A 22,088-nucleotide genomic window follows, 5' to 3' on the forward strand; every position below is an offset into this window, starting at 1 on the left:
TGACGCAGTGCTTACCGCAGCTACGTAGTAAGCAGGAGATACTGGGTCCGAGCTCCGGTCCGGTGCACATTTTCACTCGTTGTCGTTGATTCTGCACGAAGTCCCGATGTACTTGATATCATTAGTTCCTTCCCTTCCCTTTTTTCCCTCTCCGCCTTCAATTTACATAATTCTCGTATTGTTGAGTGTGATTCGTCTGGCGTATAGGAACGAGAACGTCACGACGGCAGATCACCAAGTGCTGTAGACCAGTTGGCAGCGTGCCGCACACTTATATGGCGAGAACTGTGAACTCGTAATGGAGTCAGCAACATTCTCAAACATGTTGGTTTTGTTGGTCCAGGTGTTATGGTGTGGGGAGGCGTAATGTTGCATGGGAGTACTGATCTCGAAATCTTTGTATGTTCACCAGTCAACGTTATTATGACATTGTACTTCTTCCCAAAGTGCGACTCTTCAGGGGTGCATTCGGCCGCGACTTCATTTTTATGGATGAAAGTGTGCGACCGCATCGAAATGCGCAGATGCAGGAGCTCTTGGAACGAAAGAATTTTCAGCGAATAGACAGGCCTGCTCGCACACCGACTTACATCCCACCGAGCGCGTGTTGGATACGTTGCGGCGGCGTATTTTGGCACGTTCACATCCACCAATGATCATCCAGCAGTTGCCAATAGCTCTGGTGAAGGAATGAGATACACTACCACAGAACAAGAACCAGTTCCGCACTGTCGCCTGGTAAACAAAGCAAGAGCCTACGGAATATCAGACCAGCTGTGTGGCTGGATTCAAGAGTTTTTAGCAAACAGAACACAGCATGTTGTTCTCAATGGAGAGACGTCTACAGACGTTAAAGGAACCTCTGGCGTGTCACAGGGGATTGTTATGGGACCATTGCTTTTGACAATATATTTAAATGACCTAGTAGATAGTGTCGGAAGTTCCATGCGGCTTTTCGCGGATGATGCTGTAGTATACAGAGAAGTTGCAGCATTAGAAAATTTCAGCAAAATGCAGGAAGATTTGCAGCGGATAGGCACTTGGTGCAGAGAGGGACAACTGACCCTTAACATAGACAAATGTAATGTATTCCGAATACATAGAAAGAAGGATCGTTTATTGTATGATTATATGATAGCGGAACAAACACTGGTACCAGCTGCTTCTGCAAAATATCTGGGAGTATGCGTGCGGAACGATTTGAAGTGGAATGATAATATAAAATTAATTGTTGGTAAGGCGGGTGCCAGTTTGAGATTCATTGGGAGAGTCCTTAGAAAATGTAGTTCATCAACAAAGGAGGTGGCTTACAAAACACTCGTTCGACGTATACTTGAGTATTGCTCATCAGTGTGGGATCCGTACCTGGCCGCGTTGACAGAGGAGATAGAGAAGATCCAAAGAATAGCGGCGCGTTTCGTCACAGGGTTATTTGGTAAGCGTGATAGCGTTAGGAGATGTTTAGCAAACTCAGGTGGCAGACTCTGCAAAAGAGGCGCTCTGCATCGCGGTGTAGCTTGCTGTCCAGGTTTCGAGAGGGTGCGTTTCTGGATGAGGTATCGAATATATTGCTTCCCCCTACTTATACCTCCCGAGGAGATCACGAATGTAAAATTAGAGAGATTCGAGCGCGCACGGAGGCTTTCCGGCAGTCGTTCTTCCCGCGAACCATACGCGTCTGGAACAGGAAAGGGAGGTAATGACAGTGGTACGTAAAGTGTCCTTCGCCACTCACCGTTGGTTGGCTTGCGGAGTATCAATGTAGATGTAGATCACTTACCAACCTCGCGCCCAGCATGGAAGCACGTTGCAGAGCATGCACTGCGTCCGTGGTGATAACACGCACTATAAAGAACCCTGACCCGCGTTTTGTAATGTCCAGGGAATCATCAAGAATTGCATCGACTACGCTGTATAAGTCACTGATTGAAATGAATTCCCGGTTTTAAATCAGCATCTGTCTTCACTGCTTGCACTTTGTGATAGCGTAGTTACTGCCCCAGTGGTACTCCCCACACTGTATTCTTCTAAGTGTGCATTTATGGGCAAGTTGATGGGTAATCACTACTGCATCTTCTCCCACATGAACTAACACATTCTCCTCAGGTACTACTGTCCAAACTATTCTTTGTTTAGAATCTTGGCTTTAACAATCCAGTTTCTCGTAAGTTTGGATCTTTTAACTATGATGACACCTTTTGCGAAGATTTTCTCTCTACATTTGTTCGGCTATCTGAGCACTTCATCCTATTGCACCGTACATTTAATGCATGTCAGCATGTTTTTGTAACTGATAATGCTCCTTTGTTGGCAACCAGTCATCAACTGCAAAGAACTACATCACGCGCTGTCACAGACGGTTCCGCATTATTTCTTGCTGCGGTTGGCAGATAGACATTTCTATACGTTCGTGCGCCATTTGGGCAGAGCATCTTTATTTACACCGATCATGACCGTGGCACGGCACGCGCAATTCTTGTCAGCAAAGAGGTCTTCAGATATAGCGTTTTAGACCAGTGCTGGATGTTTACTGCAGAGCCGTTTGTCCTTAATCAGTCCATCATGTACATCCGCGACACGGAAGCTCTAAGCCTGTCGTATCTTTTAATTCCTAGAGTGGTGTCTTGCGCGATGTACACTTACCGTCATTTAGTAAAAGGATCCTGGAATACCTTCACTCGTTCGCTGATGTTGGCCCTAGTGTCGTTCGTATGGGTTCCTGGACATGTCGACGTGTGGTTGAGTGAGGCTGTTGATACTGCTGCCGCCAAGGGTGCAACTCTTGTGTTACGAAGCGAAGTGGCTGAACCTTTTCTCTATTGCCTTTTCCTTCCTAAAAGTCAAACTAATCGGTACCTAGCAGATCCTTAATACTCTTTTCCGTTCCTATGTTCATTATTCTTGTCAGCAGCTTGAAAATATTACCTGCTAGGTTGATTGTTCGATAGTTCTCCCATTTATCTGCCTTGGGTTTGTGTGGATGTTATTATTCTGAAAGCCCTATAGTGTGGCTCCAGTCCCACCTATTCTGCACCCTAATTTGAATAATTGGTCGGTTGCAGCTGCCGAAGGAATTTTATTTGTGAATTCTGTCTCATTTCTTCATCACGCCAGCAGAGAGTTCCTACACCTCATAGAGACCTTCTACTCTTTACACGTATGTGATCTCTGCTTTTGCAAAACCTCGCGGTGTGTGGCTGTGAAATCGTACCAGAATGATGGAACGGCCCAGACTCCGACACACAGCTCTCAAGACCCGATGTAAAATTTTAATTGCCGAACGGAATCGCTATATCAGTAATGACTCTGACATGGAATCCGTAGGTGGGGAATTGCTATAAAATTGTACTGAATGACTATTTTTTCTCAATCGACAAATAAGAATAATAATGATTAATTAGGAAACTACAAGTTACGTCAAATGAAAAAAAAAATTATATTAAAAGCAATGACATAGCAAAAGACTTAATGACATGAGTGTTAAAAAAGATTGCAGTAAAGGTACGAAGCAAGTGGGAGAGCACTATCGAATCCTAGCTGCACATTCAATCACTAATACGAACGCAACCAATATTTTAGTTACTCCAGTCGTTTGCTGAGTATTAAATGAAAACGATGCTATGAAGTCCGTTCAAAAAATTCTGGAATACTCGTAATTTCACACCAGCGATGTGTTGGAGCGAAATGCGTTTGGCATCCCTGGGCACTGCCGGAAGTTTCACTGTTGTATGTCTGTTAATTATTGTTCAGTGCTGTATCGAGTAGAAAGTTGTACTGCACGGGTTGCGAATTTAGAGATGGCAGAGTTAGAGGAGCAACGCGTCTGCATTAAATTTTACGTGAAACTCAAGAAAACGTTTACAGGAATATGCCAAACGATGCAGGAAGCCTACGGTGATGAGTGCTTTAGCCGTTATCGGCGTTACGAATGATTCACACGGTTTAAAAATGGCCGGACGGATTTAAAGATGTCCCTCGTTCAGAACACCCTTCGACGTCTACCGACGATGCTCATGTCAGGAATGGCAACGAAACTGTGCCAGCCTATCGAAGACTGGGTCTTCGAGAAATTAAAGAAGAATGTAACGTTTCAGTTGGAGCATGTGATGAAATCCTGACACAGTATCTTGGTCTTGGAATACATCGTGTTGCCGCCAAGCTCGTCCCACGGATCATGAATCAAGACCAGAATGACCTTCGACTTGCAATCTTTGAAGAGCTTTTGGATCGCGCAAATGTTTCTTAGGAGAATCATAATTGATGATGAGACGTGAATCTACGATTATGATGTTGAGACCAAGTTTTAATCTTCACAGTGCGACAGGAAAGGTTCTCCAAGACCAAAAAAAAAGCTCATCAGATCAGGTCAAATGTCAAAGCCTTGCTAATAGTTTTTTTTCTAAATTTTGAGTGATCAGTTCATCAGGAATTTGTGCCACAGGGACAAACTGTTATCGAGGGTACTATCGGGACATGTTGCGACGCCTGAGAGAAAATGTGAGGAGGTAACGGTCTGAAATGTGGCGAGACAATTCATGGCTCTTGCATCACGATAGCGCATCCGCACATTCATTCCTGTTCTACATCTACATCTACATCTACATCCATACTCCGCATGCCACCTGACGGTGTGTGGCGGAGGGTACCCTGAGTACCTCTATCGGTTCTCCCTTCTATTCCAGTCTTGTATTGTTCGTGGAAAGGATTGTCGGTATGCCTCTGTGTGGGCTCTAATCTCTCTGATTTTATCCTCATGGTCTCTTCGCGAGATATACGTAGGAGGGAGCAATATACTGCTTGACTCTTCGGTGAAGGTATGTTCTCGAAAGTTCAACAAAAGCCCGTACCGAGCTACTGAGCGTCTCTCCTGCAGAGTCTTCCACTGGAGTTTATCTATCATCTCCGTAACGCTTTCGCGATTACTAAATGATCCTGTAACGAAGCGCGCTGCTCTCCGTTGGATCTTCTCTCTCTCTCTCTCTCTCTCTCTCTCTCTCTCTCTCTTCTACCAACCCTGTCTGGTACGGATCCCACACTGCTGAGCAGTATTCAAGCAGTGGGCGAACAAGCGTACTTTAGCGTACTTCCTTTGTTTTCGGATTGCATTTCCTTAGTATTCTTCCAATGAATCTCAGTCTGGCATCTGCTTTACCGACGATCAACTTTGTATGATCATTCCATTTTAAATCACTCCCAATGCGTACTCCCTGTTGGTGCGTGACCATTGCACAAAAAGCGAAATCACGTTCTGACTCATTCTTCGCATTCTCCAGATCTGGCCCCTAAGGACTTCGTTTTTATTTCCAAAGTTATAACCCTCGTTGAAAGGACGAAGATTTGCAGCGACAGACGAAATGAAAAGAAAAAATAATTGCAGACGGATGTTTACACGATCCAGCATGAGGCGTATCAAGACTTCTTCCGGAAGTGGAAACGGCTTTGGGAGCGGTGTATCAATTGTGGAGTAGGGTATTACGAAGGGGACCACGCACAATAAGTAAAAGGTAAGCATAGAAAAATTTTGTGGAGAAAGTTCCAGAATTTTTTGAACAGACATCGTATCTTTGGAACCGGAATTAACGGTACTGTGGCAACGGCGCACCCGCTTTGCATACATCAGTTCCCACCCATTGCCGGTGCTGATGCATATTCCCAACAGACTGCTGTGGCGGTAAGTCGGCTGTGCATTGTCGCATGTGGAGAATAAGAATATTGCTCGCCAGGACTCGGACACCGTGAAGTGCCATCCACCGTCTTAACTCAGAGTCCTCGACGTCTAAAAACAGCTACCTTTCACCTTCCACTTTCAAACCAGGACTGTGTATCTTCACGTGTCCCTGCTCCCGACTCTGCTGTTTGCGCCGAGCGCAACCGCCTATCAGGAAAAAAGCTCCTGTTTTCCGCCAGTTGCGTGAAAACTGCAGCTTTTAATAAATTATCACCACAGGTGTCTCCAGACGGGAGCCAGCCAGAGCACATCTTTCTCGCCAGTTTGCTCTAGAAACTCCCGTCCGACGTCAGTAGGCAATGTGCCAAACAGAGCGTTGCATGCTCCTCTTCCCACTGCGTAGACCCAGACATTCCAAGACTTGTCATTTCTCACCATAAATTATTAGCTGACATCCATCACTTTGGGACTACGGCGGCCAGCCTTCTTCGGAGCCGAACCGTGCTAAATAACGGGAACCCTCACTTAGCTTGATTGACACTGTAATTCGTGAGCCCTCTCAGGTGGCTCCTTGAAACGCGTAAGATGGAACAAAGGATCTGAATGCCGCGTTGTCCCCCCTGTCGTTTTCGAAGCAATGTGCGAACTGAGCGGTTCTCACGCATTTGTAGAGTAGAACTGCAAGCTTCGACCGACGACCACTGCAGTTTTATCAAATACATTTCCCAGCATTAAATAGCGTCATGAGACTTACAGCGTGGTGAAAGTAAAGTGCCATGCCTATAGTCAGTCGTGACCAGGGACAGATAAAAAAAAGTGTGTGAAATCTTATGGAACTTAACTGCTAAGGTCATCAGTCCCAACTGCTAAGGTCATCAGTCCCTAAGCTTACACACTACTTAACCTAAATTATCCTAAGGACAAACACACATACCCATGCCCGAGGGAGGACTCGAACCTCCGCCAGGACAGGGACAGATAAATTTAGCGTATAAAGGGAAGGAAGAAAATCAGACGGCTTGTAACCTTTTGCTTTGAATTTAACAATTAAGTACCTCGCGCGCGGCGCTCGGGGTCACAGCACGAACTAATAACACCTGAAGATAGGCGTATAAGAGCCTGAAACCTCTCGTGTTCTGAATAAGAAATACCTTGCAACTGTAGCGATATTTTCAATGTCTGGTACCTCTCGCATTCTTAATGTTGACGTCTTCCTTAATGTTGCATTCTTAATGTTGACGTTTTTCCTTTTCACTGAAGGTTGTTTTGACTTTTTTATGTGCTGAATCTGTCTTCCAAACACACATTTCTTTTTCAATTTCTTGACATCTTTCCTGCAGTCAGTTCGCTTTAGTTTCTCTGCATTTCTTGCTTATTTCATTCTTAAGTGACGTATTTCTGTATTCCTGTATTTTCATAAATGTTCAAATGTGTGTGAAATCTTATGGGACTTAACTGCTAAGGTCATCAGTCCCTAACCTTACACACTACTTAACCTATTATCCTAAGGACAAACACACACATCCATGCCCGAGGGAGGACTTGAACCTCCGCCGGGACCAGCCGCACAGTCCATGACTGCAGCGCCTGTATTTTCCCGAACGTTTATGCGCTTCCTTCTTTCGTCGATCAGTTGAATTATTTCTTCAGCTTCACAACTTTTGTTTGAAGTTACCTTCATTGTACCTATATTTGTCTGTACAACTTCTGTGATTGCACATTTTAGAGGTCTCCAGTCCTCTTTAAGCGATCTGCCTGTTGTGTTCGGACCCACGACATAATTCGCCAGTACTTCAAAATTCCACTTCTTGCCACAAAACTGTTCCTCCTGGCAATTCTCTTAAACTAAACCCATCATTACTACCTTTCCTAATGCCAAATTGGTCGCCGTGTGATAGATCGTCGCCGTCTGTACAATTTTGGCCCTACAAGTTTGGGACAGCCTCTAGTTCGGGCGATCGCGCACCCCGTGTAGGATGACAACTGTAAGGGGGATGAGTCGTGCCAGGATTTGACAGTGCCGGTGCTGGGGTAGGCGGACAGATCTTCGCCTGGCGCGCTGCCCTGGTGCGTTTGGCCGGCTCTCGTTGGCGGTCTCGGGGGAGTGGTGGGGATATGTTGGGGCCGGGGTCATGTGCCAAGTGGATGACACTGTGCGCTGCGCCAGGCCGCGCCGCGCCGCTCTCGTATTTTCGCTCGTGTTTTTCTCGCCGCTAGCCTTCTTTTGTCGTTTCTTCTGCCGCGCGCCCTCCTCCGGGCGCTCTAGTTTGCTCCTCCGCCGGAGGGAAAATCAGAATGCGGCAACGACCGCCACTCGGCCAGTGTATTCCGCGGTAGCCGCGAGCGCGCGCGCCGCCCAGTCGTACAGACGTGTGTGGGTCAGCGCTCCACCTGTGGGTGCTACGTCTTCCGGTGTGCAGTGGACGCAGCCGGCGCCAGTGCCAAGTCGCCACTGCGCATGCGCGGTAGCTACACTGCCGCGTGACTCGTTGGAACTGCTGCTCAGTGTCGGTGCCTGTGTAATTTTCTGAAGATGCAAATGTTACTTACAAAAGTGCATCGTTTTTTTACAGTTTACGCCAGTTATTCCAAAGGAATAATTTCGTACTAATATCCATCTCTCATTTCGTTTACATTGTTTCTTTCGTGTGTTTCGAAAGGCTTTATTTTCAAGGAGTCAAGGCGGCTGTGAGTAGCAAAACTGTGTACTTATACGATTGCGTCAGTTCCTGATGATGAACTCACCATTGCGGCGGAAACGTTTCATTACGAGCAGGATTCCCATGAGGAGCTTGGTGAGGCATTTCCAGTTTAGTTTCTCAGATGGTCGGTCGACTGCATAGGCTAGCTCTTTCATTGTGACTTTTGTGACTCAGGTGAAAACCACTACACATCTTCCGAGTGGAAAATTAGAGCGCTCACAATGGGGAACTTTTGACATTGATCGGATTTTCTCTCATTTCACCTCACCACTTAACTCTTTTAACAACGTCAGATACTTTAAACGCGGAAGTGTGTCCCAGTGACGCGCATTTTCCTTCAACTTTTAGCGATACCTTTTCGTCGATTCACACGTAACTTGAATCAGCAGTTTTCTCTGGACTTGGCACTATTTTGAAATTGTTACCCTGCTGCAATTTGCGAAACCACAAATTACTATTCTGGAGTCTGTGCTGTCGCGCCAGAAGCATCCGCTGGCGGAAAGTAACAAGCGAAGTGGTTGTTTTCGATTGTCCCTGGTAGGCGCGCTGGCTCCGTATGTGCCTGACAGCTGCTGAGCATCGCACTTAATTGGGCGGCATCTGAGAGCGGGCCGAGCCGTGCTGTCCTCTCCGCGGCGGGCAGTGAGTCCCAGTGCAGTGTATTTCTGGCCGTGAGTAACGCAGCGCGCCGGCCACTGCCTGCCATCGTGTCTTACACGGCGGTGAGGACAAGAACACTATTACGCGACTTTTTGACACAGTATGTCAACTGTGAATCGTTTTCAAACCCGCCGCCGTCGTCTAGAAGCTGAGACAGGCGAGAAACGTGCGACAGGCACGGCAGCAAGTGGACCCGTGCGTGAGTGGCAAACGTCTCAATACCGCCGGCGTCTAGCTTGTGGCTTCAGGAACAGAAATTACTCATCTTTCCACTTTAAAGTATTCGGATTCTCTGTTAGGCAGCTCAGTAAGACACCGCACTCTCTTCTTGCTAGTTCCAGATTTTGTTGTCTCCTTTTTTCTGCTAGTTAAGATTACTTCGGTTTCGTCCAATATGAGTAGCATGTTTTTCAGATCAGCGTTCGATACGACACATTTCGGGACCCTGTGTGTGATGTTCGACTGGTTGCTTCGAGCTCCTAAGCGACGTGTGCAATAGAAAATAATCCAGTGATTGAACGTCGGAGGCAATGAGCAGTGGTTAAGTCCCCTTCCAGTGCTGTGCAGTGCGCTGTATTCAACTAACTGTTGAGTGCGAGGAGCAGAAGGAAGTGCTGACATCGTAGTCGCCAGCTCGCTTTGTGTCGCATCCGGTAGCAAGTGGCTGACTAGTGAGACGAATACCGCATTGCGTGTTTGGAGTGTCGATGCTGTCGGAAGCGGCGGACGACATGGATTCTTACGCGGCCGACGAAGAAGTGACGTTTCTGCTGCGCCTGCGGCCGACGCCGTCGCCGCCCGTGCCGCGTCGTAAACCCAGCTACGCCGGCATCGGGGTCGGCGGAGGCGGGGGCGGCAGCAGGCCCGGTTCGGGGGTGGGTCCGGGCGCAGGCTGGGACGTGTACATCGAGCGGCGCGGCTCCTCACCCGCCTACTACCAGCAGCAGCCGCTCCAGCAGCTGCCCCCTGCCAGCAACGGATGGGGATCTTCTCCAGCGTTGGGCGGCGCCGCCCCCGGCTCGGGGTGGGACTTGACGGTCGAGCAGCCGGCCCCGGGGCCGCCACCCGGCGTGTTCTACCGCCCCCAGCCGCAGCGGCCGCAGCCGACGTGGGAGCGGCGCGCGTCCTCGCCCGCCGCCCCCGGCTACTTCTACCAGCAGCAAGCGCTGCCCGCCGCCGAGCTGCCCTCTGCCTCCTGTTGGGAGCGGCGCGCCTCTTCTCCCGCTCCCGGCTGCTACTTCCAGACGCAGCAGGCGATGCCCGTGCCGACCGCGCCGCCCCCGACGGAAGTGCTGGGGGCGGGCGCGTCGTGCTGGGGCGGCCCGCGGGCCGCCGCCCCCTCAGCCGCTGAGGAATACCGGCCGGCCACGGTCCGCGCGCCGACGCCACCCCCGACGTCGCAATCGCGGCCACCCAAGCCGCCGCCCAAGCTGCGCGACGCCGTGCGCCGTATGTCCGCCCCCAGCCCCCGTGCCAGCCCTAGGGTCAGTAGCTCAAGCTCCAGCAAGTCTATGCCCTCGCTTTGCTTGCCCGTTTGCATGGAAACAACCATAATGCCCAAACTCGCTTAGCTTCTGCAGCACTTTAAGTCTTGCTTATGGAAGCACGCGTTGAAATAATAAGCATACAAAGTGCATAAAAATCAGTTGCAATAATATTAAAGTTGGGTAGGACACATTGAATCGTGCAAAATTGGCCCATTAAGCATTATACAGGGTGGTCAGAAAGCCTGAAATGTTTGTAAGAGTGTTACAGGATAGTCTGTGCTGAGAAATAATTGTGAAGAAAACAGTTCGGTACATAGGGCTATTTCTGAGTTACTAGCACCGAAGTTAGCTAATCAGGCATTTACACGCCAATTCATGCGGCCCGCCGGATCAGAAACAATTGGTGTCAGTTGTTCTAATAGCGTAGATCAGTGTTGCACCCATACTTACCTGCCCAGCTGACGCATCGCCGCAAGATGTTCGCGTAGCGACCAGGACCTGTTTCGAAAATAGCTCAGAAAAGCACTGATTGCATTCTTCACAATGGTGGTAACGAGACATCACGAATTCCCTTCCTGGAAATCGTGACATCCTGCTGTCATCAAACGTCTCAGAAACATTAAACGATCTCACTGCTAAAAGCCCTCATCATGTCTGTGCACATTCGCAAAAACACCATAAATCATTAAATCATTTTTGTTGTTTGGAAAGAGAGCACTGTCTAAGCACAGATTGGTGGATAAACGGAACAGTTATGCAAACAGAATTCGAAGCACTGTCCTACAAAAGAGAAAAATTGCGAGAATTTTCGGTATCCTTTAGCTACTGGTCTAGAGATGTCCTAAAGCCACAGTGGCGGATGGGTGATGGCATCCCCACCTGAGAGACGGATGGTCTGTTTCAGCTTGTCTTTGAACACTTGCTGTCTCAAAACTTTCCGTAGATATGTTGCCTCCATCTTGTTCAAAACAGTTTGTAACCAATCCCAGCACTAAGGACGTCTTGTTAATGAATGGAGCATTCTGATTGGATCTTACTGAATTTACCCTCCAAATTACTGATGCTGCTGGTGTGAGAGCCCTGTCTGTCTTTTTTTCTTTTTCTTTCTGAAAACGCCGGCCGGAGTGGCCGTGCGGTTCTGGGCGCTACAGTCTGGAGCCGAGCGACCGCTACGGTCGCAGGTTCGAATCCTGCCTTGGGCATGGATGTGTGTGATGTCCTTAGGTTAGTTGGGTTTAATTAGTTCTAAGTTCTAGGCGACTGATGACCTCAGAAGTTAAGTCGCATAGTGCTCCGAACCATTTTTTCTGAAAACAAGACTTTCAGTGGCAAAACTGTTTGTACAGATCACCACATTGCAGTGACAATTAAACCCTACAAAGTGGCCTACAGATCGTCAAATATGGAAAGACACTTACTCAATTACACTGCTCTGCCATTGAGGACAGAAACTTGAATAACAGAGCGTGAAACCGATACCAACCCAACAATATATCACAGCATACCGTGTCGATGTAGTAAACATACAATTGGTATCCTGTGCCATACAAAATCGCCCCTTTTGCATCATGCATATAGCTATCGACCACAAGACACTCATACATATACTGCAAAGACAGACCACATAATCACATGCACCATAGGTACTCTCCTCGGTGCACCTTCAGTCGTAAATTTTCTACTTTTTACTTAGCTGTCGGTTTCACTATTACATTACATCGTCATCAGCCCATTGATAAAAGTAGATCGGATTAAATCTAATTGCGTGTAGTCATTGTGGAAGCCACATAAGATAACCAGTGTCCGCTTACCTGTGATGTAAACGAAGTGATCACTTTGTGCACCTGCCGAAATCATCACGTCTTTTACGTCAGAGATGTGTGGAGAACAGACAGTTGTGTTAAATCTGGCGAGCCGTCCGGCAGCTCCAGGAGCCCACTGTATCTAGTCTGCCAGTGTAAAAGAAATTGTCAGTTTAAACAGGGAAGTAGAATGATAACTCCAATGACGTTAAAGGAAGAAAGAAGTCAAGAGTTTAAGGTCCCGTTAACTGTGTTTTTTAGAGATGTTAAACAATTTCGGATTGCTTCCTTTTGAAGGAACCACCCAAGCATTCGCCTTGCCCAGTTGAGGAATAAAAAGAAAAGGTGAATCATGATTGCTAGACCGGAATGTGGACCCCAAGCCTATTGAATATGAGTTCCTCTTGTGTTAACTGCTGTCCATCTCGCTCCTTCCAGTCAATTTGATGATTCTCATCGTGACATCTACCGTAAAACTGTTCTTGGCGACTGTGTTATTCGTTTTAATAGAAATTTTCGTTAACACACTGATAACAGCTGACCACGTTAAACAGTTGTTCCCTGGAGAGTTAAGGCATCATCCGTTAACAACATGTAACGTAAAATTCACATTGTTGGGATGCTGACAATAATCTCCTAGCGCCCAGACACAAACAGTTGCTTGCCTTCGAATATCTCAATATGAGATTTTTGTACATGATATGGCTGCAGGCAGTTTTCAATGAATACATCCTAAAAAGTTGATATTTCCTAATTCAGAAGCTCGTTCTCTGATATTTGTTGAATGGTTGATTAGAAACGTTACGGTTCACAAATGAGTCATGTGGTATACTGTTTGATGCGGTCCGCCACGAATTCCTCTCCATCAACTTCTTCATGTGAAAGTAAAATTTGCACCCTACGTCGTCAATTATTTACTGTGTGTGTTCCAGCCTTTGTCTTCCCCTACTGTTTTTAGCCTCTACATTACTCTCCAGTACCATAGAGGCTATTCTCTGATGCCGTAACAAATGCCCAGTCAACCTGTCCCTTCATCTTGTCTGTGTTGTTCCAGGTGTTTCTTTCTTCGTCGATTTTCCGGAGAACCCCCCTCACTACTTGTTTTATCAGTCCATGTAATTTTCATCATTCTTCTGTAGCACCACATCTCTAACACTTCGATTCCCTTCTGTTCAAGTTTTCCCATTCTCCATGTTTCACTATTACACAGTGCTACATTCTCAGAAATTTCTTCGCCGCGTGGGATTAGCCAAGTGGTCTAAACTGCTGCAGTCATGGATTGTGCGGCTGATCCCGGCGGAGGTTCGAGTCCTCCCTCGGACATGGGTGTGTGTGTTTGTTCTTAGGATAATTTAAGTTAAGTAGTGTGTAAGCTTAGGGACTGATGACTTTAGCAGTTAAGTCCCATAAGATTTCACACACATTTGAACATTTTTTTCAGAAATTTCTTCCTCAAATTAATGCCTATGTGTGCTACCAGTAGACTTCTCTTGGCCAGGAATGACCACTTCCCCTGTGCTAATCAGCCTTTTATGTCCTCTTTGCATCCAAGGTAGCAGAAATCCTTGTCTTCGCGTACTTTGTGACCACCAAATTTGATGTTAAGTTTCTGGCTGTCCACATTTCTACTACGTCTCATTACTTTTTCTCTTTTTGCGGTTTATTCTTAATCCATATTCAATAATCAATAGACTGTTCATTCCACTCAACATACCCCGTAATTCTTCTTCACTTCCGCTGGGTATAGAAATGTCATCAGCGAATATTATTTACATCCTTTCACCCTAAATTTTAATCCTACTCTTGAACCTTTCTTTTATTTCCGCCGTTGCGTCGTCCATGAATAGATTGAACAATAGGGGTGAAAGACTAGATCCTGTCTTACACCCTTTTGATTCCGAGCACTTCGTTCTTGGTGTTTCACTCTTATTGTTCACTCCTGGCACTTGTACATTTTGTATGTTACCCGCTTTTCCCTATAGCTGAACCCGATTTTTCTCAGAATTTCAAACGCCTTGAGTCAGTTTACATTGTCGAACGCTTTTTCAAGGTCAACAAATCCTATGAACGTGTCTCGATTTTTCTTCAGTCTTGCTTCCATTATCAAGCACAACGTCAGAACTGCCTCTCTGTTGCCTTTACCTTCCCTAAAGTCGAACTGATCGTCATCTGACAGATCCTTACGTTTCTTTTCCATTCTCTTGTCAGCAACTTGGATGCATGTGTTGCTAAACTGATTGTGTGACAGTTTTCGTACTTGCCTGCCCTTGTTGTTTTCGGAATTGTGTGGGTGATCTTTCCGATAGTTCGATCGTACATCGCCAGTCATACAGATTCTATACACCAATTTGAATAATCGTTTCGTTGCCATTTCCCGTAATGATTTTAGAAATCCCGATGTAATGTTTCCTATCCCTTCTGCCTTATTCGATCTAAGCCTTCCAGAGCTATTTTAAATTATGCTCCAGTATTGGATTCCTTATGTCATCCATATTGACTTAAGTTTATTGTTCTATCAAGTCGTCAAATAAGTCCTCCCCCTCATTGATGCCTTCAGTTTAATCTTTCGACCTACCTGCCCTCTCCTCTATGGTTAAACAGTCGAATTCCACAGCAGCCAAGTCGGAGAAAACCGTCTCGACAAACGCAGCCAACCCGCTCCTCTTTACTGGAAAAAACTTACCTTCTCATACCTGATTAGGTTTCCTTTTATGGAGTCATCTAGAAGACAGATTTCAGATGATGAACATAAATAGTACCCTTCACTGGACGTTGGACTCTCCTGTCTTTATCTGCTTAGAAGAAGAAGTATGAGGGAATTATAATCTTTAAAAATTCTGTAATTTTATTTAAATTGATTGAATCCATATGCAATGATAATTGAAAATTTCTGCCAGGACCAGAACTCGAACCTGGATTCCTGGTTTCGTATTACCTTTAGGCTACCCAGGCGCGTCGTTTGGTCAGACCCATATTGTAAGTGTCGCTGGTCGCTTCGTGCTATTTGCCGAACAGCTTTTTACCGATATTCTTCCATCACCTGAGCATCTCTGCAAAGGAGATAGATTCTAGCTCTGAAAACCAAAATCTTGCCGTGCCATGGTCTTTAGGTAAAAACTGTAGGAATAATAATGGCACAGAATCATCAAGATGTTCTGTATAAATCATCTTGTGAATGTGGCAGTTTTTCTTATTTCCGTCCTTGCTAAGAAAATCGGAGAGGAATTCGCCTTTTGCAAGACACCTTTGTAGTTTTCTTTTCAGCCAGCTATGTTTCAGAACTTTTTTGTGCTATGCCCAATGGGTTCGTTTATTTTCCTTCTCATGTGGTGCTACTGGATATTTATGATAGTAGTTTGAGGTCTACTGTGAAATATACAACTTGTCATCTGTAGACAGTAAAACGTTTTTGTTATAAAACTTTTGTTATAAACGTTTTGCTCTTTGCAGGTAACAAGCTGTAGACTGCGTAGTATAAAACGACAAACGAACCCATTGAGCACGGCACAGAAAGTGCTGAAACATATCCGGGTGACACGGGCTCCCGGGTTCGATTCCCGGCGGGGTCAGGGATTTTAACCTGCCTCGAGATGACTTGATGTTTGTGTTGTCCTCATCATCATTCATGAAAATGGCGAGATTGGACTGAACGAAGGGTCGGAAAATGTACGGGCGCTGATAAACGCGCAGTTGAGTGCCCCACATACCAATCATCATCATATCTGGGTGAAAACAAAACTACAACGATGTCTTTCCTCTCCAGTGTTCTGTATTGTTGTATCCACGACTGTATGAGGCTGCAGCTCCAAATTACTCGTTCTTACGTGTATAAACAATTTTGCTTCCAAACGTGTGAATTAATTTCTGTTGAAAAAAAAATTTTCTACGGTACTAACAGATTTAAATGAGAATTTGTGATCGGTTTTGTATGAAAAATACATTACGGCATGACTTAAAAATTATTCCACCTTTGAATTATTCTCTCATATTCCGTATTTACCACATAGGTGTCAAATGAAAGTTTTCTCGTGATGACCTAAGTATTGAGTTTAGTGTGGAAAGAGGCATCTTTCGCATCTTTGTCACGGATGAGCTGATTCTCTTTTGAGATACGTGTGGTAAATAAACTGGCGAACTGGCTTAACGGTGCAGCTTTCTTTGTACACGGCATTTTACTGTCTCGTGACACTTATTTATAGCTAAGAATCTGGCGAAACCCTACTAACATTACCGGGAAGAAGAATACGATACTTTTCTAATTGTCAAGACTTTAGTATAAACTTTCGAACTGTCATGACGTTCCGTAAGGAAGTAGTAAGACACTCATAAATCGAATGGTACTTACGAACTCCACAATATTTTCGATATCGATTGTATTGGCGGTTGCCCAGGTTATTACTTTCCAAATTTGATACGCACGTAGTATAGTCCAAAGAAAAGCATAGGTACAAACCTTAAGACGAACTGGGTAAAAATTCGAACCTCTGGATTGCTATTTCGAAAACGTAAGCACAAGTCGAGACGTGTCCTGCAGTGGTTAGGACACGGAATTCGTAATGGGAAGAACGTCGACTCACATTCCCGTCCGATCACAGTAATTTAAGTTTTCATGGTTACCCTAAATCACCTCAAGCTAACGGTGGAATAATTCTGCCAAAAAAGATCACGGCCGATTTTCTCACCAATCTTTTCCGGCTTCGTGACTTACTTGTCATCGCACTGATGTTCAGTAGACGTCAAACCCTAACGTTTCTGATACTGTGTGACTGTGGGGTCAATCTAAAAATATGTTAAATCATTATTTTGCGCTAGTGTGAATAATAAGTTAATTTTCATTATTCGATAACAGTTAATTTTCCTTTTTCTATAACAGTTAATTATCATTGATCTAGACGTCTGAATCTAAATGCATCCTCTTGAGATGCTTTATTCTAGCTCCAAACAATTGGACTCGGTTCTCCTCCCAAGTTTTCTCAAACTTTGGTGGATTACAGACTGAAATCCTACGTTTGGAGTTCTACAGTACTGAAACATGATGGAGTTCCGTGTTAGTGACGGGAATGTGTGCGTCAGTATTTTGTAGAACGGCTGCTGGTGCCTCACTGTAACGGGACAATAGAGCAGCAGTCCGCAAGGGGTGATAATAGCTCGCTGAGAGCAACAAGTCGCCGAAGTGGCCTTTGTGCAGCTCACGGCAGTCGACAATGGGCAAGGGCGGTGGCCCTTCAGACCTGTAAAGTCTCACTACTTCGACTGTCGCCTCCGAATTTCGTGTCTGCTCTCTGGCTTCTGCGTTGTCAACGACAGTGGCACTCACTTATATTGTGTTATACGTAACATTACCTGAGTCATTACATATTTCAGTTCCATCTTTTTGATAGAGAAAAGGAGAAACAATTGGTCAAAATATTCTTCTTGAGTGTGGCCCTACATGGATGTGAAAACTGACCAGTTTTCACATCCATGTAGGGCCACACTCAAGAATGAAATCAGAAAAAACTTAGAAGCGATGGAATTGGGGCCTCGGAGAATGCTAACAAGGAATAACTGGACAGATGAAACCCCTATGAAGATGTTCTGAAAGAGATCAGCGAGCAGAGAATTCTCATGGCAACTATCCAAAAAACGAAAACGAAAACTATACTGTTTGGACATTTGTTGAGACACAATATTTTCTAAGAGACTTGTTGGAATGGAAACTTTTGGAAAGAAAAAAAATGGTTCAAATGGCTCTGAGCACTTTGGGACTTAACATCTGGGGTCATCAGTCCCCTAGAACTTAGAACTACTTAAACCTAAGTAACCTAACGACATCACACACATCCATGCCCGAGGCAGGATTCGAACCTGCGACCGTCGCGGCCGCGCGGTTCCAGACTGCAGCGCCTAGAACCGCTCGGCCACACCGGCCGGCAAAGACTTATAAAGGGAGGAAATAATTTTATTAATGAACCACAGTAATAGTAATAGTAATAATAATAATAACGAAGTCCGTCACGGTTTCCACCATCCTTCTGAAAGTTACAAGGCGCACACGTCAAGCACAGTGCATGCATGAAAGGTAGAACGCATTTCTTGGCATCATACAGGACACCTATCCGTCAAGAGAGGGGTGTGCCCCAGCAATGTAGTGACTGGTTTCGCTGGCGTCTTGCAGCCTATATGGTGTGATGTGGTGTGCTATAAGCACGAACAAGAACACAGAAATGAGCCGTGTGTCCGTCCCTAAGGGGACTCGCGGTCAGTGCCCAGCGTCCCGTACTGTTTAGCTCGAAGCAGGAGAAAGCCGCACCGCTCTAAGTTTAGCCGGCAGCCATTCTCTGTCGGTCGCTGGCCCGTGATTCCTCGTTCCCCAACTTTATCCACTCCCTGAACTAGCCTATAAGATTGTTGGTGAGATATTTCTGTAAAATGCAGGTGGGAGTGAATGGAATTGAACTGTAAGTAGGTTAAGAATTTAACGTTGCGTCGACGTTGAAGTTGGGGAGGCGTTCAATAAGTAATGCAACACATTTTTTTTCTCACCCAGTATCGGCTGGAAAAAAAAAAATTCGAAATCGGTTATGGGACATTGTGGAACATTACCGCTACAGCGCCTTTAGTTTCATGAAGTTTCGATAGGAGGGCGGCGTTATACGTAGCCTTGAAAACGGCGTCTTAAAGGAGGTGTGTTTCAAGGAGACACCTGTCATTTACTCTCTTTTGGCGGAAAACGAGAGCATCGCAGATGTTCATAGGCGCTTACAGAATATCTACGGACACCTGGCAGTGAACAGAAGCACGGCGACTCGTTGGGAGAGGCATCTGCCATCATAGCAACAAGGTCGGGCAAACCAGTCCGATCTCCCGCATACTGGCCGGCCGCACGCAGCTGTGACTCCTGCAATGTTGAAACGCGCGGACACTCTCAGTTGAGCTGATCGACGAATTACAATCAACCACCTCACTGCACTACTGGACGCCTTTGTTGGTAGTACTGACACGCACGTAGACCAGTTGGGGAACTCAAAGACGTGTCCCCGCTGAGTTCCTCGCCACCGAACAGACCGTAAAGATCTTCCATCTTTTTGGTCCACTGACACTCCGCGGGAAGCAGTCCGTTTATTATGGGGAGATTATTGTTGCAGCAAGACGTTGGTTCCAACGTCGACCAATAGTGTGTGGTGTCATGCGGGCATACAAGCCCTCCCAGCAAGGTAGCGCAAGGCCGTTGCAGTGAACGGAGATTATGTTGAAAAATAGGGTTTTGTAACCAAAAGAGTGGGGAGTAATATCGTGTATTGGAATAATGCTTTCAGAAAAAAAGTGTTGGGTTACTTATTGAACGCCCCTCACACAAAGAGACCAAACACAAAGTCTGTCGGTCAAGTGAGGGAAGTGGGCCTCAGCCGACTTGCCGTAATCACCACGCTTTCTCCTAAAGTGACTTATTGAATCTTAATATTATCCCGGGATGACCAGACAAAGATTTGTGTTCCGCTCGTTTCGCATTAGAATCCAGTGTCCTAATTATCGCATTACTCGCCTCGGTGAATTTCACTGACATTGTCGTCAAAGGCGTGCATAATAAGTGATGTAGTCGATCTCATTAGAACACGCGTAATTAGTATACCGGTAATTTTTATAGCATTTATAGATCGAGAGAAAGCTTTTCACAGTTTCGGCTATACTACATTCTTTGAAATTCTGACGGTAGCAGGGGTTATATATATTATCTGCTGCTTGTACAGAAACGAGACTCTAATTATAAGAGACAAAGGACATGAAAGGGTAGGCGTAGTTAAGAAGGAAGTGAGACAGGGCTGTAGCCTCGCTCCGATTTCCTTCAGTCTGTATTAAGCAAGCTGTGAAGAAAACAAAAGAGAAATTTGGAGAGGGGATTAAAGTTCATGGAGAAGAAATAGAAACTTTCAGGTTTGCGGATTAGATTTTAATTGTCATAGACGGTAAAGGACCTTGAAGAGTAGAACGAATGAAATGCACAGGACCTCAGAAGACGTTGTAAGATAAATATCACCAACAATAAAACAAGTGTACAGAAATGTAGCCGAATTAGTTGATTCTAAGGTATTAGATTAGAAAATGAGGCACTAGAAGTAGCAGGTGAGTTTTGCTTTTTGCGCAGCAGAATAACTGATGATGGCCAAAGTAGGGATGATACGAACTGGTAACACGAATAGCATTTCTGCAAAACAGGAATTTGATAACATCTACTATAAATATGTGTTAGGAAGTCTTTTCAGAAGGTGTTTATGTGGAGCGCAGCTTTGCACGGAAGTGGAGCTTGGACGATAAGGTCTGACAAGAAGAGAATAGAAGCCCTTGCAATGTCGTGCTACAGAAGACTGTGCACAATTAGAAGGGTAGATCGGATAACTAAGAAGGAAGTACTGAATGAAATTGTAGAAAAGAGGAAGTTATGAAACAACTTCACAAAAATATGCCATAGGTTGATACGACACATTCCGAGGCATCAGATTGGTAATGGAGGTAAATGTGGGGCGACAACCTAAGGCTTGCATACAATAAGCCGTTTCTGTTGGATGTAGGCTGCAGTAGTTATGCAGAGGTGAAGAGGCTTTCACAGGAAAGACTAGCGTGTAGAGCGAACCAGCCTTCGGACTGAAGACAACAACAACAACAACAACAACAACAACAACAACAGCAACAACTAATAATAATAACAATAATCGCCGTCATCGACTAGTGAGCTGAAGATCATAACTGATTTTTTTCTTTCACAAATTTCTCTTTTTATTTAAACATGGGAGCCTGGTCAGGCGCATGGCTATAGCGACGTCAGAGGAAACCACTGTCACCAGTGCAGATTGGAGGTGAATTGATTGATGTAAAATGTGTGTCCAGATGCCCTTTATCTGTATTTGATTATCTCTTGACAAGTATTTATCGAATAAATTCTAGGCGCTTCAGTCCGGAACCGCGCGACTGCTACGGTCGCAGGTTCGAATCCTGCCTCGGGCATGGATGTGTGTGATGTCCTTAGGTTAGTTAGGTTTAAGTACTTCTAAGTTCTAGGGGACTGATGACGTCAGATGTTAAGTCCCATAGTGCTTAGAGCCATTTGAATTTAGATGAACCGAAGTAATGGCTCCAGTGTTATTGTCTGGAGGACTCATGTTAACAACACTGGATATATTCCCTAGGCATATTGTGACGACTGTGGCTTGCAGAAAGTAAATCCTACGGCTGAAAATTAATTACACAGTGAATATGATACCTCCTAATATGGTTTCGGATCTCCTTTTGGCCGGCATAGTGCATAGAGCAGGACTCAACAAGTCGTTGGAAGTCCCCTGCAGAAATATTGAGCCCTGCTGCCTCTATAGCCGTCCGTAATTGCAAAAGTGTTGCAGGTGCAGGATTTTGTGCACGAACTGACCTCTCGATTATGCCCCATAAACGTTTGACGCGATTCATATTGGTCAGTCGGGGTACCCAAATCATTCGTTCAAATTGTCCAGGGTTTACAAGTAGCCAAACGTAACCATTTGCAGTCAATGGTCGGTTAAGTTAGATCAGATGATCCAGACAATTCCATGTAAACACGGCCCATACCATTATGGACACACCACCAGGCTTGCACTGTGGCTTATTCACAACTTAGGTCCATGACGTCATGGGGTCTGCGCCACACTCTAACCCTATCACCAACTCCTACGAAGTAAAATCGGAACTCATCTGACCAGGCCAAGGTTTTCCAGTCGTCTGGGATCCAACGGATGTGGTCAGGAGCCCAAAAGAGGCGCTG

General features: G+C 45.6%; 1 protein-coding gene across 2 annotated transcripts in view; it reads left to right on the plus strand.

Moving 5' to 3' along the window:
- The window catches only part of LOC126473647 (liprin-beta-1), a 955,354-nt gene that overhangs the window by 607,677 nt on the left and 325,589 nt on the right, over positions 1–22,088 (plus strand). The window contains exon 1 of one of the 2 annotated variants that reach the window (XM_050100862.1): positions 10,388–10,514. The exons of the other annotated variant lie outside the window; for it this stretch is intronic. Coding sequence (XP_049956819.1) covers positions 10,482–10,514 — 33 coding nt within the window. The 5' untranslated portion in view covers positions 10,388–10,481. Of the gene's footprint in view, positions 1–10,387; positions 10,515–22,088 lie in introns of those variants that run through there. 2 annotated transcript variants of the gene reach the window in all.

The sequence above is a fragment of the Schistocerca serialis genome, chromosome 4 (genome assembly GCF_023864345.2).
Source record: "Schistocerca serialis cubense isolate TAMUIC-IGC-003099 chromosome 4, iqSchSeri2.2, whole genome shotgun sequence".
Taxonomy (NCBI): Eukaryota; Metazoa; Arthropoda; class Insecta; order Orthoptera; family Acrididae; genus Schistocerca; species Schistocerca serialis.